The sequence below is a fragment of the Rhinatrema bivittatum genome, chromosome 1 (assembly GCF_901001135.1).
Source record: "Rhinatrema bivittatum chromosome 1, aRhiBiv1.1, whole genome shotgun sequence".
Classification (NCBI taxonomy): domain Eukaryota; kingdom Metazoa; phylum Chordata; class Amphibia; order Gymnophiona; family Rhinatrematidae; genus Rhinatrema; species Rhinatrema bivittatum.
The window spans coordinates 136,156,643-136,172,117 of NC_042615.1; the positions used below are offsets into that span (position 1 = coordinate 136,156,643).

At 42.4% G+C, this 15,475-nt stretch overlaps 1 protein-coding gene across 2 annotated transcripts in view; it reads right to left on the bottom strand.

Moving 5' to 3' along the window:
• The window catches only part of CEP135 (centrosomal protein 135), a 435,470-nt gene that overhangs the window by 90,303 nt on the left and 329,692 nt on the right, over positions 1 to 15,475 (bottom strand). For both annotated transcript variants that reach the window (XM_029587343.1, XM_029587336.1), the window contains one exon: positions 10,508 to 10,693. In XM_029587343.1, coding sequence (XP_029443203.1) covers positions 10,508 to 10,693 — 186 coding nt within the window. The remainder of the gene's footprint in view (positions 1 to 10,507; positions 10,694 to 15,475) is intronic.

Genomic DNA, 15,475 nt, shown 5'->3' on the forward strand with positions numbered 1-15,475 from the left:
GCAAGGGCAATATATTCACGTCATATAATTGAGTAACATCAACCGGTATACGAATACCCAGATATTTCATCTCAGAGGTAACCCATCGTAATGGGAAAGCTCCAGGCCAGAGTCCTTGAATCGAGCCCAAAATGTCAATGGCTTCTGATTTGTCTCTATTGATTTTTAAACCCGAAAAGACCCCAAATTGCGCTTGCAGTTCAAGGACTCTGGGTAGTGAAACAACAGGGTTCACAACAAATATCAGGACATCATCCGCGAAGGCGGCAACCTTAAATTGAGATTTCCCCACCCTCCAGCCCTCCACCCCTGCATCCTCTTGAATAGCCCTCAACAATGGATCCAGAGATAAGATATAAAGCAAGGGGGACAATGGGCAGCCCTGCCTCACACCTTGACATAACTCAAAAGGAGCAGACATCAACCCATTTGCCACAATCATAGACTGTGGATGTTGATAGAGTGCAGCGATGTTGGCTACTACCGTGCCTTGAAAACCATATCTCTGTAGAACAGAGAATAAATAATCCCAGGCCACTCGATCGAACGCCTTTTCGGCGTCAAATCCGACAGCTAAAGCTGGGATTCGATGCTTCACACAATGCGCGATTGCCATCCATAAACTAAGCAAGTGTCTGCTAGCTTTCCGCCCTTTCACAAAACCCACCTGGCTTACTGAGATTAAAGTTGGTAAGACCCCATTAATCCTGTTGGCCAGAATCCTAGCAAATAGTTTGACATCATAGTTGAGCAAGGAAATGGGCCGGTAGGACGCAGGATTCAAGGGATCCTTACCCCCCTTGGGAAGCACTGTAATGTATGCCATGGTTGCTTCCTTGGAAAAACCAACCTGAGCTATATTCGCAAAGTAACATTGTAAAGGTTCCCCAACGTCCGTTTTCAATAATTTATAAAAGTCCGCATTGAGCCCGTCCGGGCCCGGTGCCTTATGGGCCTTGCTTCCCCCGATGTTCTCCCAGATTTCCTGTCTTGTAATAGGGGCATTTAAGAGTGACAATTGGTCAGCTGTAATTTTGGGGAGAGACAGCGACTGAAAAAATTCTGATTCAGCTAGTGGGGCCTGCTGTGATCTGTCATTTGCATATAAACTTTCGTAGAACTTCCGAAATATAGCACAAATTTGGGAACCAGATGTATGTCGAATGCCCGCAGAATCCTGTAATCCAGGGATAAAAGTCATTCCCCTCTGGGCTTTAACCTGATTCGCTAACAACTTCCCCATTTTATTCCCATACCGATAAAACCTGTGGGACTTGTGTAGTAAATCCCTCTGTGTCCTCTGGTGAATATAACAATTTAACGTGTAGAGAAGGTCTCGATATGTACGCTTAGCCTGTGGCGAGGGATGATTTGTAAGTTGTCTCCTGACCTTCGCTACCTCCTTTCCCAATCAATAAGTTGTTTGCTAGCTATTCGTCTTTGTCTGATGGCATAAGCTATGATTTCACCTCTCATCGATGCTTTCCCCGCCTCCCAAAATAAAGTCGGAGTAGCCAAATGCTGGGCATTGTTAGTGGCATAATCCTTCCACCTATCCTGAAGATGGGTGTGTAGTCCCATATCATCGTATAAATAAGCTGGAAAGCACCACCTCGGCTGGTCTGGTCTCTGTCCCCCCAGACGGACCTCCACCCAAATCATAGCATGATCCGAGCATTCCTCCGGACCTATTTCTGCCTCCGTAAGCTTGTTAAAGCACTGTGGAGATACAAAGATGTAATCTAGCCTGGACATGGCAAGATGCACCCGTGCTAAATGGGTATAATTACGTAATTCGGGATGTAATATTCTCCAGGGGTCCACCAGTTGAACCTGCTGGCATAAATACGGTAAGCCTCTGTCCTGTCGCTGACGGTGCCCCAGGCCACTAGATGTTCTATCCAACTGAACATCCATCACCTGATTAAAGTCCCCTCCTACGAGCAATAGGCCCTTTTGATGGAGAGTGATACATTGGATTAGGTTCAGAAAAAAATCATGCTGGTACCCGTTTGGGCCATAAACACAGCATAATGTGACCACTGTACCGAATAGCTTCCCGGTAACCAGTACATATTTGCCTTCCGAGTCGGAAACAGTCTGAGCATCCTCAAAGACCACATTTTTCCCAATGAGAATGGCGACCCCCCCTTTCCGTTGCACAGCTGAGGAGTAATATACTTTCGCCACCCAGTCTCGAGCTAACTTCTGACTTTCCCCCTCCGTGAGATGAGTTTCTTGCAAAAATGCAATTTTTGCTTTATGACGTCGCAGGGATTGGAGAACCATAGCTCTCTTAATAGGCGATCCAAGACCTGCAACATTCCAGGGCACACACCGCAGACATTCAGCCATGCTCTTTGGCATAATAAAACATCACCCTTAGAATAACATACACTAATAACCGCCAGCATGTCCAGCCCCCCCAGCCTGGGACTAGACTCGGTGTAAAACCTTCTCTCCCATACCTCCCGGTGAACCCGGCAGAATCCGTTATAGTCCCATGACCATACATAGAGTGAAAAACAAAATAAATTGTGATGCGTAGAAAAAACCTCTTCCCCATGCCCACACCATCCCCCCCATTACTAGAAACCCATTTCTTGTCCTCCATTGTAGGAGGAGAGAGACCACCCGTTCCACCTCCCTCCAGCTCCCCCACCGACATCATGGTTAAGAGCAAAACCCGCCCTTAAAAGCTCAACAATAACAATGCTCTATGCAACAGATAGGAACCTGTATACCACACACTCAAGTCCATGGCAGAATGCAGCCCCTTACAGGCCTCTGAATCATCTGGAATCCACTTTTTCCGTTATACATTTCCTAACCGCATCTGCAGTCTCAAAACAGTGCCATGTTCCATTAAGTTCCATGCGGAGCCGCGCCGGATATTGCAAGTTGAATCTCATCTTTCTCAAACAAATCCGCACAAATGGGTGAAAATTCTCTCCGCTTAGCCGACACGGCCGCCGAATAATCTTGAAAGATCAGTATTTTGGTATTCTCATAGAGTAAAGAATCACATTTGCGATAAGCTTGCATTATAGCAGATTTTTGGCTAAAGTTCAGAAGGCGGGCAATGACCACCCTGGGTTTGGGAGCCTCCGGTGTTTTTGCCCCCAAACGATGTGCCCTTTCAATGTCCATCTTGCCAGCTAAATCAGGCAGATCCAGAGCTGCTGGTAGCCATGATGCAATAATGTGAGCCAGCTCCCTTTCCCCCATAGACTCTGGTAACCCCACAAACCGCAGGTTGTTCCTGCGGGATCTATTCTCCAGATCCTCCACTTTGTGTTCCAGGTCTGAGATTTTCTTAGTCAGAGTGCCCTGTGTCTGTAGCAGTTGTTGCGTTTCAGATTCGACATCTGCAACTCGTTGTTGGGTCTCCGCTACCTGTTGCTTGATTTCAAGCAGCGTTTCATTCCCCAAATTTATTTTTTGTACTAAATCACTAAAACGTGGTTCCAAGGCTTTCACCACCGCCCCCGTCACATCACTCACGAGATCGGGCGTTCCCGGGACCGCGCCAGGACTCGGGGGGCCGGTGGCCATTTTTGCTTCACTCTGCTGGCTCAAAGCTTTCTCCTTTCTTGGCGGTTTAGCTGCCATCGCGGGTTCTTCAGCATGAAAAAAAGCCTTGATGGTGGTTTGCGTTCCTTGTTCTATCGGGGACGCCTCTTTGTTCGCGGTTCCCCGGCCAAATTTAGCGTTAAAGCGGTGGGGAGCTAGGAGCACGGCTCACACGCAGCTCACCAGCTCATCGGGTCACGTGGTCTCCCCTTGGATATATTTTTTAAAGTTTTTATTATGAGTTTTTGCCTCTACAGCCAATCTTTTAAAAATATTCTCTTAACCTGTCTTATCAATATTTTACACTTAATTTGACAATGCTTATGCTTTATCCTATTTTTTTACAGATGGATCCTTCTTCCAATTTTTGAAAGTTCTTTTGGCTAAAGTAGCCTTTCACTTCACCTTTTGGCCATGTTGGCAATCATTTGGCCTTTCTTCCACTTTTAATATGTGGATTACATCTGGACTGTGCTTCTAAGATGGTATTTTTAAACATTGTCCATGCCTGCTCTACACAACCTTTGTAGCTGCACTTTTCAAAATTTTTTTTTTATATTTTCCTCATTTTATCAACATTTCCCTTTTGAAAGTTTAATGCTAGAGCCGTTGATTTACTTACTGTCCTTATTCTAGTCAATTCAGATTTTTGATCATGTTATTATCTGCATTGCCAAGAAGCCCCACTACTGTTATCTATTATCAAATCCTGTGTTCACAAAGAATTAAATCTAAAATAGCTCCCTCTCTCATCAGTTCCTAAACCGAAGCAGTCATTTATTCTATTCAGTAAGGGGCAGATTTTTAAAAAGTACGCCGGCGCAAACAAGAGTATGCCGGATTTTAAAAGATATGCGCGTAGCCGCGTGTATCTTTTAAAATCCAGGTTGGTGTGTGCAAGGCTGCGCAAAATCGGCAGCCTGCGTGCGCCGAGCCACACAGCCTGCCACCGTTCCCTCCGAGGCCGCTCCGAAATCGGTGCGGCCTCGGAGGGAACTTTCTTTCCGGCGTCCCCCACCTTCCCCTACCTAACCCACCCCCCCAGCCCTATCTAAACCCCCTACCTTTATTATAAAAGTTACGCCTGCCCAAGGCAGGCGTAACTCACACGCGCCGGCCAGCTGCTGGGGCGCGATTCCCCGGCCTGGGAGCAGTTTCGAGGCCTCAGCCATGCTCCCGGGCTGGAACAACACCCCCGATGATGCGCCACCACAACATGCCCCCCCGACATGCCCCCCCTCCCCCAGGAAAGCCCCGGGACTTATGCGTGTCTCGGGGCTTGTGCAGGCCGCCGAGCCTATGCAACATAGGTTCGGCGCACGCAGGGGGTGGAAAGGGCAGCTTTTTGGGGGTTACGTGCGTAGCCCTTTGAAAATCTGCCCCTACCTTTCTCTCTCTAGCATGTCCTGATGTTACATTTACCCAGGCAATATTAGGATAATTGAAATCTCCCATTATTACTGCATTGCCTAATTGGATAGCTTCCCTAATTTCTCTTAGCATTTCATCATTGGCCAGGTGGACGGTAGTATACTCTTACTGTTATATTCTTCCTCAACATACATGGGACTTTAATCCATAAAGATTGTACTGTGCATTTAGTCTCTTGCAGGATTTTTATCCTATTGGACTCTATGTCATCCTGGACATAAAGCACTGCCCCCTCCCCACCAGGTTGATCCTCCCTATCATTTTGATATAATTTGTACCCTGATATTACATTTTTCCTTTTACCAGGTCTCTGTGATGCCAATTATGTCACTGCTATACATTCTAACACTCCCATCTTAATTCTTAGATTTCTGGCATTGGTATACAGACATTTCAAAGTATGATTTTTGTTTCTATTAACAACCTGCTTTTCAGTTGACAGGGATAATTTGGAATCATTTAGCTCAGGTGATTCTTCACTTATAGGCAACATGGACTACTTTTGCATTTATTGGAATCTGTTAGAATACCCTAACTCTCCTGTTTCATTATTATCCTTGGAAGTGAGAAGTATGCCTGAACAGAAAACCAACATGGAGAAGGAAATCCCCAGAAGCCTCTGCATGTCTTTGGCCTGCCTGGGCTGAATGGACTCTGAGTGACTTTCTGAGCATGACTTACAGAATGTCCCTGGATATCTACAAAAGCAGGCAAGCTGGCACCAGACAGGTGATGTCTATTCATAGAGTCACAAAGAAGAAACCACAGGGGAGCTTCAGGCAATATTCTCGGGAGTTTGTAATCAACAAAACTACAGACCTGTTGATTGTCTTGACCAGTAAGAGTTTAACAGAACAAAGAAAGCCATGGGAAATGGGCCACACCTCCTGGGAAGAAACTAATCAGGGATAGTTAGGGATGATTTAATCATGCATTTTACATCACAACTTATGTAAATGATCCTTTGGTGCAGGCAGAGCAGCTGAACACGGTGGCGGTGGAGGCGTCGATATCCCTTCCACAGAGCCCTGTGGAGGTTCGACTACTGGTGCTTCTTTGCATGGTGAAGGCCCCAGTGCCGAGGGTAGCGGTGTTTCCTGAAGTTTGAGCCGCTTAGCGGTCGGTTCCTCCGGGGAGAGAAGCGCCGCTGTAGTCGATGTGTGCCGATGTCTATAACGGTGTTTTGGTCGGTGTTCGACTGACTGACTGACCTTGTCGATGCCATCGATGTCTATGGATGATCTCCAGACCCTTCCGGATGACGTTTTTTCAATATTATTCGTTTTGAAACTCCGGCCGGAGACTATTTTGTTGATGTTGAAGGAAAAGGCAGAAACTGTAGGTGAAAAAGATGTTCCATCTTCTCTTGGCGAAGTTTTCTTCCTTTGGGAGTCATCTCTGCACATTTAGGGCAGGGTGAGACATGTTTGTTCCCAAAACAAAGGACACACTCGAGGTGTAGATCTGTAATGGACATTGTCCGATTACAGATAGGACTTTTTAAAACCCGGTAGCCATTTTCAATCGACAGCAGTCGATGAAATGAGGGAAAAAAAATTGAGAAAAAAGTTTTTACTCAGGGAGTAAAAACAAGACTATGATTACTCACCAGCCGGTGGAAATCTGAGAGAGATCCCTTGTGGGAGAAAAAGATTGAGAAATAAATGACTTTTTAGTCAGCAAACACTGAGAAAAACTCACAAGGCTCCCTGCTCCACAATGCTTACAGCAGCGCAGAAAAACAAAGACTGAAGAGAGACCCCTGAGGCAGAGAATATCATGGCATGCTGGGCATGCTCAGTGGCCTCACAGGGCCAGTCAAAAGTTTCTAGAAACTTTGACAGAAAGTTTTCCCGAATAGGGCTCCATCAATTATGTTACCCACCTGTGAGGACTAGCTTGTTCTGGGATAAGGCCAGATACCACCTGCCCACCATCCTTGACCCTATGCATCTAGCACAGAAATCTTCAAACTTTGAATAAACAATTTTCCATCCTTCGGATCTGTCGTTTGACTATCATCTGTCTCTGCTTGCTCTTGGCTTTCCTATTTACCACTCTGCCTCCTCATACATTTTCTTTTAAAATGTATTTTCTAGTCTTCCTCATTTCTTTATTAGTTATTTTTCCTCCATATGTATCTTTTTCTATCCACTAGCCATCTCTCCACAGCTTATCTCCTCTCACCGCCTCCTAAGCCTACCACTTCCATCCCCTCTTTTTGCTTCTTCCCTCCTCCATTATTCCCTCTTCTCACAGCCCTTCTCTTGGTTCACTTCCCCTATCAGCCCCCCCTCTCCTTTTCCTCACTGCTCCTCTCAGACCCTTTTACCACTCTCTTCCTCTTGCTCACTTTACTTAACGACTCACTCCTGCTCATCTTATTTTAGCCCATGTCCTCTCTCCCTGCTAGTATCCCCTTTTCCCTTCACTTAGCTACTTTCCCCTTCTCACATCCCCTCTTGCCTGTCTACTCTCCCATTCCCTTTTCCCCTCACAGTTCCTCACCTTCTCCATGCCAGAATTCCTTCTTTCAGTTCCTCTCTCAGACTCTCACAGCAGTATTCTCTCTCCCAGTCAGTGTCCATTTTAACCAATCTCTCAGCAATTTTCATCTGCTGTCACTCTCCCTAAAGCTCCTGTCTTTCTTTCCCTTTCCCAGTTCCTTTATCAGTAACCCTCCTCATCCTTCACTGCACCTCAGGAAATCTGTCTCTCCTATGCTGCTGTTCTCTGGTCCCCCCTGCAGCCCACTGGTCAGACACACCATAGCCAGGCTACAGGGGGAGGCAAGAGCAGTAATTGAGATACAGAACTGCAGAGCCTGCTCTCCCCTACAGCCCACTGGACAGACATTACACAGCAATCCAATATGCTGCAGGTAGAGGCAGGAACAGAATCAGAGGCACAGGTACTTCTTGACTGCCTTCTCCTACAGTCCATTGGTCAGATATTTCACAGCCAGCCAAGAGGTTGCATGGGGGAGTGAGGAGCAGTTAAGCAAGGAGACCCACAAGCCCTGCAGCATGGAGGCAACTTCTGTTTTTGGCTCCTATTTTGTTTTTACTTTTTTTTTTTTTTTTTTTTTTACTTTTAATGCTTTTTATATGATGCTACTAGCTGACTTGTAAATGACTCTCTTGCTTCTATTTGGAGGAGAGATAAAAAGAAACATTTAGAGAAGTATATGATCAATGAAATCTGCTAGTTAGCTTTAGTATCTTCTTTAAAATTTGACAACTTGGTGACCCTCCCCCACCCAGTAAAATAAGTATTGCTATTTCCAAATAGGGACAAATTGGAATTCTACAAGTGAAACAAGTGGGTCCTATATGCTCCTCCTACATTTCTGAGTCACTAGAGAAAGGACTTGTTTATCTAAGTTTATATCCCTGAAGTAGGCGCTAAGCTGAAACATGGTTTTATAAATGTTTTAATAAGTTCACTGTTTGCTCTTAGTTATATAAATATTGACACAAATAAGTTTCTTAAAACATTTATAAAGATATTTGTATCATTTCCTGTGTGTCTTTCTATATTTGCCCTCTTTTTGTTATTTATATTCTCTCTTGGATTAGAATTCGGGCTGTTTAATTACTTCTTAAATTATTATGAGTATAATATTATTCATTTATTATTTTGAATTTTTGCTCTGATGTCACTCCCCCCCCCCCCTTTGTGTCCACCGCTGTTTGGTTTCTATTGACTGTGGTATTAGGTCTCTCCTGTATTGCTTCCCGCATATAAAGGTTCACCATTTGAAGTAGTTTAACTGTATACACAACCATGAAAAAATAATTACAAGATCCCTTCCTTGAAGATCTATGAAGACTATTTATGAAAGTGTATTGAATATGTATGTATTAGCAGCAAGAAAATGCATGATCCAGTAAAGGGTGTACAGATTGTAATGAATTGTGTGTTCAATTTTAAGGTGCACATTAGCAGTGCATTTATGTTAATGTGGATATTTAACACAAACACTTAACTATACCTTTAGAGATTTTAAGTATTTGTGTTAACATGAGCATACTAATGCAAAACATGTAATATTTAATATGCAAAATTATGCTAACCCGCTCATTTTAATTTTATTGCAAAAAATCTGCATTAATGGTAACAATATTTTCAGTTAACACAAATGCATTAACCCACATTTAAACACATGTGCAGTGCTAATGCATGTGTTTAATGCACTAATGCTGTTTGGTAAACAGCAACTAAATTCAGGGAAATTACATGATTTGATCATCATCACACAGCAACAAGAGGTAAAATTCAAACTATCTCCAGTTCATACTTTAATGGCTAGGCTACTCTGCCAGCTCCAATTTATATTAATACAGCCCACACTTTTTATGCTTTCCAACAAATGGAATGTTGGAATGAATTATGCAAAAGGGATCAATGTCCACCCACCTGTCTGTAGGCACAACTCTCCAAAAAAGGGATGGAAACTCACCAAATTTGGCATTTTCTGAGAACCAAGAGCCAAGCTTCCAAAATAAAATCCCATTGCTTTTGATGGCAAATTGTTAGAATAGTAGCCAGCACTATATTCCAATCACTCCCCCCCCCCCCCCCCACCTTTTACTTTCCAGCACTTTGCCGTAGCCCAACACAGGCAGAGAAACAAAGGGAAAATACCTAAAACTGGCAAATGATAGCACAAAAAGATGCTTCCAAAGTACACACACCCTCCATACCGCCTACACACACACACTCCACTGCTACCCAAGCACCACCACACACAAACATACCCCTCACACAGCTGAACTCACAACCCCACACAAACACATTCCTAACATACACCCACCTGGATCCCAGACACCCCAAAGGCATCCCTGTTCCTAGCACATCCACACCTACACTGCCTGAAAAAAACAGGGAAAAACACCGATGCAATCCCAGTTCGTATCCAAACACACAGTTATATACACTCTCATCTATACACATAGCCATAGCCCCCCCCCCCCCCGCCCAACACAGCCCCTGACACCTACACACTGATACCCATGGCACACCCACACACAACTCCTTCAGAACCATATCCTCCAAAACACCCTATAAAACCCTATATACAACCCATCCATATAATCCCTATTCACCCAAAAAATACACATCCATCTCCACCAATATTCCTCATGCACACACTCATACTACATGTAGCTCTATATCCCCCACATATGCAACCCTACATTGCCAAACACACACCTAACTATCCTTGTAAACACAAACATCCTCCAACTCTATACACACCCCCACATCCTCTATTCATACCCCAACTCTATTCACATCCTCCATCTTCATATACTCCTCATCTTCTATTCCCTCCAAAATACAACCCCCCCACACCCACCTACCCCATCTACAATTTATGTCGGAAGCCATATCTCTGAATGCTTTTCCTTCTTGTTATTCCAACAACAAAAAAAAATCACTTTCAGTGTGAAAGATATCAACAAATTAATACTTTAAATTATTTTCTCTAATTTAGTGTTACCTCTTGAATTTCATTTTCTAAGTGTTCCACTCTCTCTCTTAGGTGTCGTCTATCAGTGTCAATGGACAGGAGTTCTAATCTTATTGAGCTGCTTTCTCCCTCGGCCTGATGTGCCTTCACTTCCCAGTCTTCAGCCTGGCCATGCATCATTCGGAACTGATCCAGTAGGTCTCGGTTCTCTTGTTCCTAGTTGAAATAGCAGTTATACCAGCACAATAAGAAATGAATCATGTGAAGGGTACAAACAGTTTTGCAGACAGCAATAATGAATAATATGCTTGATATTTTGCTGCATTTGATGATTAGTTTGGATACAAACACTGTTTAAAAGTTGCTACTGAAAGAGAGGAAATGATGAAATATTTTAAGAATTACAAATTATGAAGTTTCATTAATTTGACAAATACCTGCAATACAATGGACAAGTTTGAAATTTGTGAGCAGAAAGCCAAAAATCAAAGCTTCCACTCTAGTTTCATATACATCCAGAATTCAATCATCTTAAAAAAACAATCATTAGGAAATGTAAATATCTGTGGGAAAACAGATTTGTAGGAGGATGAGATTGTCTAAGTAGGAGAATACAGCTAGTTGATAGATTTTTTTTTTGGTAAGTAGCTGGGATGCTGACCCCGGGGGATTGAACCAGCATCCCAGCTATACACTTTTTCACCCAGTCTTCACTCTTCTTCCTCTCCCTGGACAATCCCTTCCTCTAACTACATATTCCCATTGATATTTACATTTCCTAAGGAAACTTTATACTCAGCTCTTTCTGATGCAAATAAGAGGTGAGTGAATGTGAGAGGTACTCTCAGTTTACAGATATTTTTAGTATTGTAAGATGACAAGAATTATTAATGTGATCAGCAAATGGATAGTAGCCAAAACTGAAGCCTAGATGGCTGATGTTACTACATGCAAATTTAAATATATGGTAATTCAAGCTCTTAGGAAGGACAATTTTCAGAAGATTTTAGCTAGATAACTAAGCAGTTATGCAGGGTAAAATGAGGGGCTCCCCCTCTCTTTTACAGTACAGGTACTTTTTACATGTGAAGAAGGAGGGCAGGTCTGAGAGCAGGCAGAATCAGCTAACACCAAGTAGGAATTTCATTTTAAAAATCCTTGCATGTGTTTTAAGGCAGAGGTGAGCAAACTGTGGGCTTGAAGGGGGGCACACTGGCTGCCCATTTACGAAAGAAAAAGAAATGGCTATGTCATTGAGTCATGGAGGTACTACAAAGCTCAGGAGGGAGGGAACCATCAGAACATAGTGGCATGATTGTAAATATGGTTAAAAAAAAATAAAAAAGGTTAAATACACTGACCCACTTAAATATAGTAACAAAAACATATACAGAGAAAGTGTCTACATTTTGTACATAAAACAAATTATCTTTAATAAATCAAATAATAATGAAGTTAATACAATAATTTACAGGAATCAAAAAACAATAAAAAATTCCATTTTCAAAATATATTGACATTATATAACAAAACAGTCATACAACATATATACAAACAGATTAAAACATACCATATTGTATCACAAAACAAAAAAGAACCAAAAACACCAAACTTCCCACCTACCAATTAAAGCCCTCATACATAAACGTATGACACAACCCACCACCCCTCGCAGAAAAACTCCAGCTAGTACAAATCTATTTGCATCAAATGGTGTCACAACTTAAAAAAAATCTCTTCCATTAACATTTAATTCCCATTATCTTCACCAAAACCTACTGTCCAACCGATTTTTGAGATCGTAGATAATCAATGGCACAAGAATCTCTATGTAGTGAACCATGAGACTTCAATTGTACCCCCCCAGGATATTAACATCCAGGAGCATACCTTCATGCTACCTGCCATGAGCTAATGTTTCACCTCCACCCACGGCTGCATCAGGGGAAACCCACATCTAGCCACGAAAAAATTTCAGAAAACAATTACAGAATTTCAAAACGCCTCAAAAAACAGAACCAATGGGGAAAAGCCACCAAGACAGCATGGGTATAAAACATGAGAGAATAAAAAAGATGAGCAAACTAAGAAAAATACAAAGAAAAAAAGCAAAAAAAATTGGGCAGGATGGGATGAAGTTTCAAGCTTCTAAAGCATTTTGACTGGCATCTAAGGTCTAGATTTATTTTGCTATACATTTCGCATGAATCGTGCCCATGATTAAAAAAAAAAAAGGGGCGTAGTTAGGATAATTTCTGAGTTACTGCAATGCATGCTATTTTAGCGCTTCACAGAGAGAGAGAGAGAGAGAAAGACACAGACTCTTTATAAGGCTCTCATATTAGACATCTATATAGGTGGGCCTGGACCGAATGGCCAGAGCCCACCAATAACCGATGCGCCGCCCCTCCCCCAAAGGGGACAGCATCCCCTCGAAGGGGGGAGGAGAGGGTGCGCCGAAGCGGCAGCACCGGCGCGCGATCAGGCCATCACCCACTCCTCCTGTGCTCCACAACCAAGAGGCTACTGCACCGCGGAAAAGAAGAAACTGAAGAGGGACCTTGCGTGGACAGCAGCAGGCTTGTCAGGCTCCATTGGAGGAGGTCGGGCTCCATCGGATGAGGTCACCCACATGTGAGGACTACCATCCTGCTTGTCTTAGGAGAATGTTGGCATCTGATCTCTGAAATGGTCCTACTAGAATATTTAATTATTTATTGAAGGGCTGTTTTGAATAAGTATGATACAATGTGGGATCCCTTCTGGTGACATTGTACAGATCATAAATATAGTAAAAGATTACTTAAGGAGGCATGGAAGTATTCCAGTTTTAAAGTCTGGTGGTTTTCATATCTGATTTTTTAATATGTTCCTTATGTACACTGTCACATTTCTAGTGTATGTATAGGTTACATCTTATCTGTTGGCTGCTTCCTTGTGTATGGTTGTCCACATTAAACAAAAAGTTTAAAAAAATCTATTTCTCTTATAATAAACATATGGGGAAAAAAGTGACGCAAACCTGTTTCTCATAACTTGACAATTAAGGGCTCTGCTAAAAACACAGTAACAACTGTTGGCAGATATGGACCACTTAGCCCACCAGTCTACCCAGTTATTAACCTATACTAGTCTGTCTAAGAATATCTCCCAGCTATCAGCTGTGCAAGTTTTACCATCTGTAACAGATTCTATTTCTCCTTTTCGTCCTTAGCTACCTCTCCTCAGTCATATCTGAGAAAGTACCAAAGCCCTGCCACTGCTGCATGTTGATTAACCTTGCTGCCTTTTCTTGGAAGCTTCACACAGCCATATTGCTGCTCTATGCAAGTCTGCTTTGTCATCTGCCCTCTATTATTCTGGATAAATGAGCATACAAGAATTTATACCTAGTCCCACACCCAGGCCCCACCCTTCTGCTCTCTCACCCTTGATCTTACTACTGCCATTTGTATCTGGCCCAAACATGCTTAAATTCAGTTACAATCATCACTGTTGGAAGACTACTTCAAGCATCTATCACTTTCCCAGTAAAACAATATTTCCTCTCAGCCTCTCTTCAACTTCATATCCTGGCCCCTAATCAAATTTATTGTGTGTGGAAAATGCCATCTTGTATTTCATTGATGCCTGGTTAATACTTGAATATTTCTATCATACTTTTTCTTCTATTTCAAGAATATTTACAATTCCATAAGCTTCTCTGTGCAGGGTTGTGTGTTACGGGCCCTGTACCATTTTGGTAACATCTCTCAACTGCTTTTATCATATCAATGTCTTTAAAAGTATGGTCCTTCGGAATTGAACTCAACATAATGCTTAAGGTGAGATCTGACTTGTGACTTAAACAAGGTCAATATTACTCATTTTTCATGCTGCTGATAGGTTGTCTTATACATCCTAGCATACAATTAGCTTTTTCTGCTGCTCTACAATACTGACTGGCAACCTTCAGGTCATGTGTGATGAATACTTCTAGGTCCCTTTCCTGTTAGGCAATTGCTAGTTCTTGTCCTCCTAATTCTTAAGTGGCTAGTAGATTGCTATACTGCAGATAAATCATTTTCCACCTTTTGCACTGAAGCAAGGCTTCCAAAGCTCTAACTATTCTTCCATTTTTTTCAAGTCCACTTTAATGTTTCCCACCTTGTCTCCTAGTATGTCTATCCTATTACAGATTAAAGTGGCATCTGCAGACAGGCATAATTTTTCTCCAGCCCCTCTTCAACGTCAATAATAAAGACTTTGAAAAGAAACAGTCATAGTATTAAGCCCTGAGATATACCATTCGTCACTTTAATTTCCCCAGAGTAGACTGCATTGATTATTCAGTCTCAGTTCTACTGCTTAACCAGTTCCTTATCCAGCTAAGAATGTTTTGTCTTACTCCAAATACTGGCTAGTTAGTTTACCAGTCTTCTAAATGGAAGAGTGTAAAAAGACTTATTGAAGTCTAGATAGACCACAACCTCTGCTTCTTCCTGAACCACAACTTTGGTCATTTCAAAGAACTATAATTTGTTTCCCAAGGTCTCCCCCCCTTGTGAAACCATGTTATTTAGGGTCTTACTATCTCCTTGTTTCAAAGTACTATACTATCTTTTTATCCAGAAGTGTATCCACTGCTTTACACACTAGTAAATTTAGACAGTTCTATAGTTATCTACCTCTGCCTTGTTTCCACTTCTGTGGAGTGAGACTACATCCACTTTCCTCCAAAGCCCCTTAGAATGTCTTCCAGTTACCAAAGACAAAATTGAACTGAGCTATGAGGCATGCAAACAACACTTCCTTGAGTTATTTCAGCATTCTAGGGTGTACTCTATCTGGTCCCATTGTCTTATCTGTTAAAAGAAAACTAAACTGTCCCTAAAGATTTTGAACCCCAATCTCTAATATGCCATGTATGAGGCTCCTTTTAATTGTTAATTCAATAGATTTTCAACAATGCACAACACTCATTTCTGAATTCAATAGTTAACTCAGGAAACTATCAAA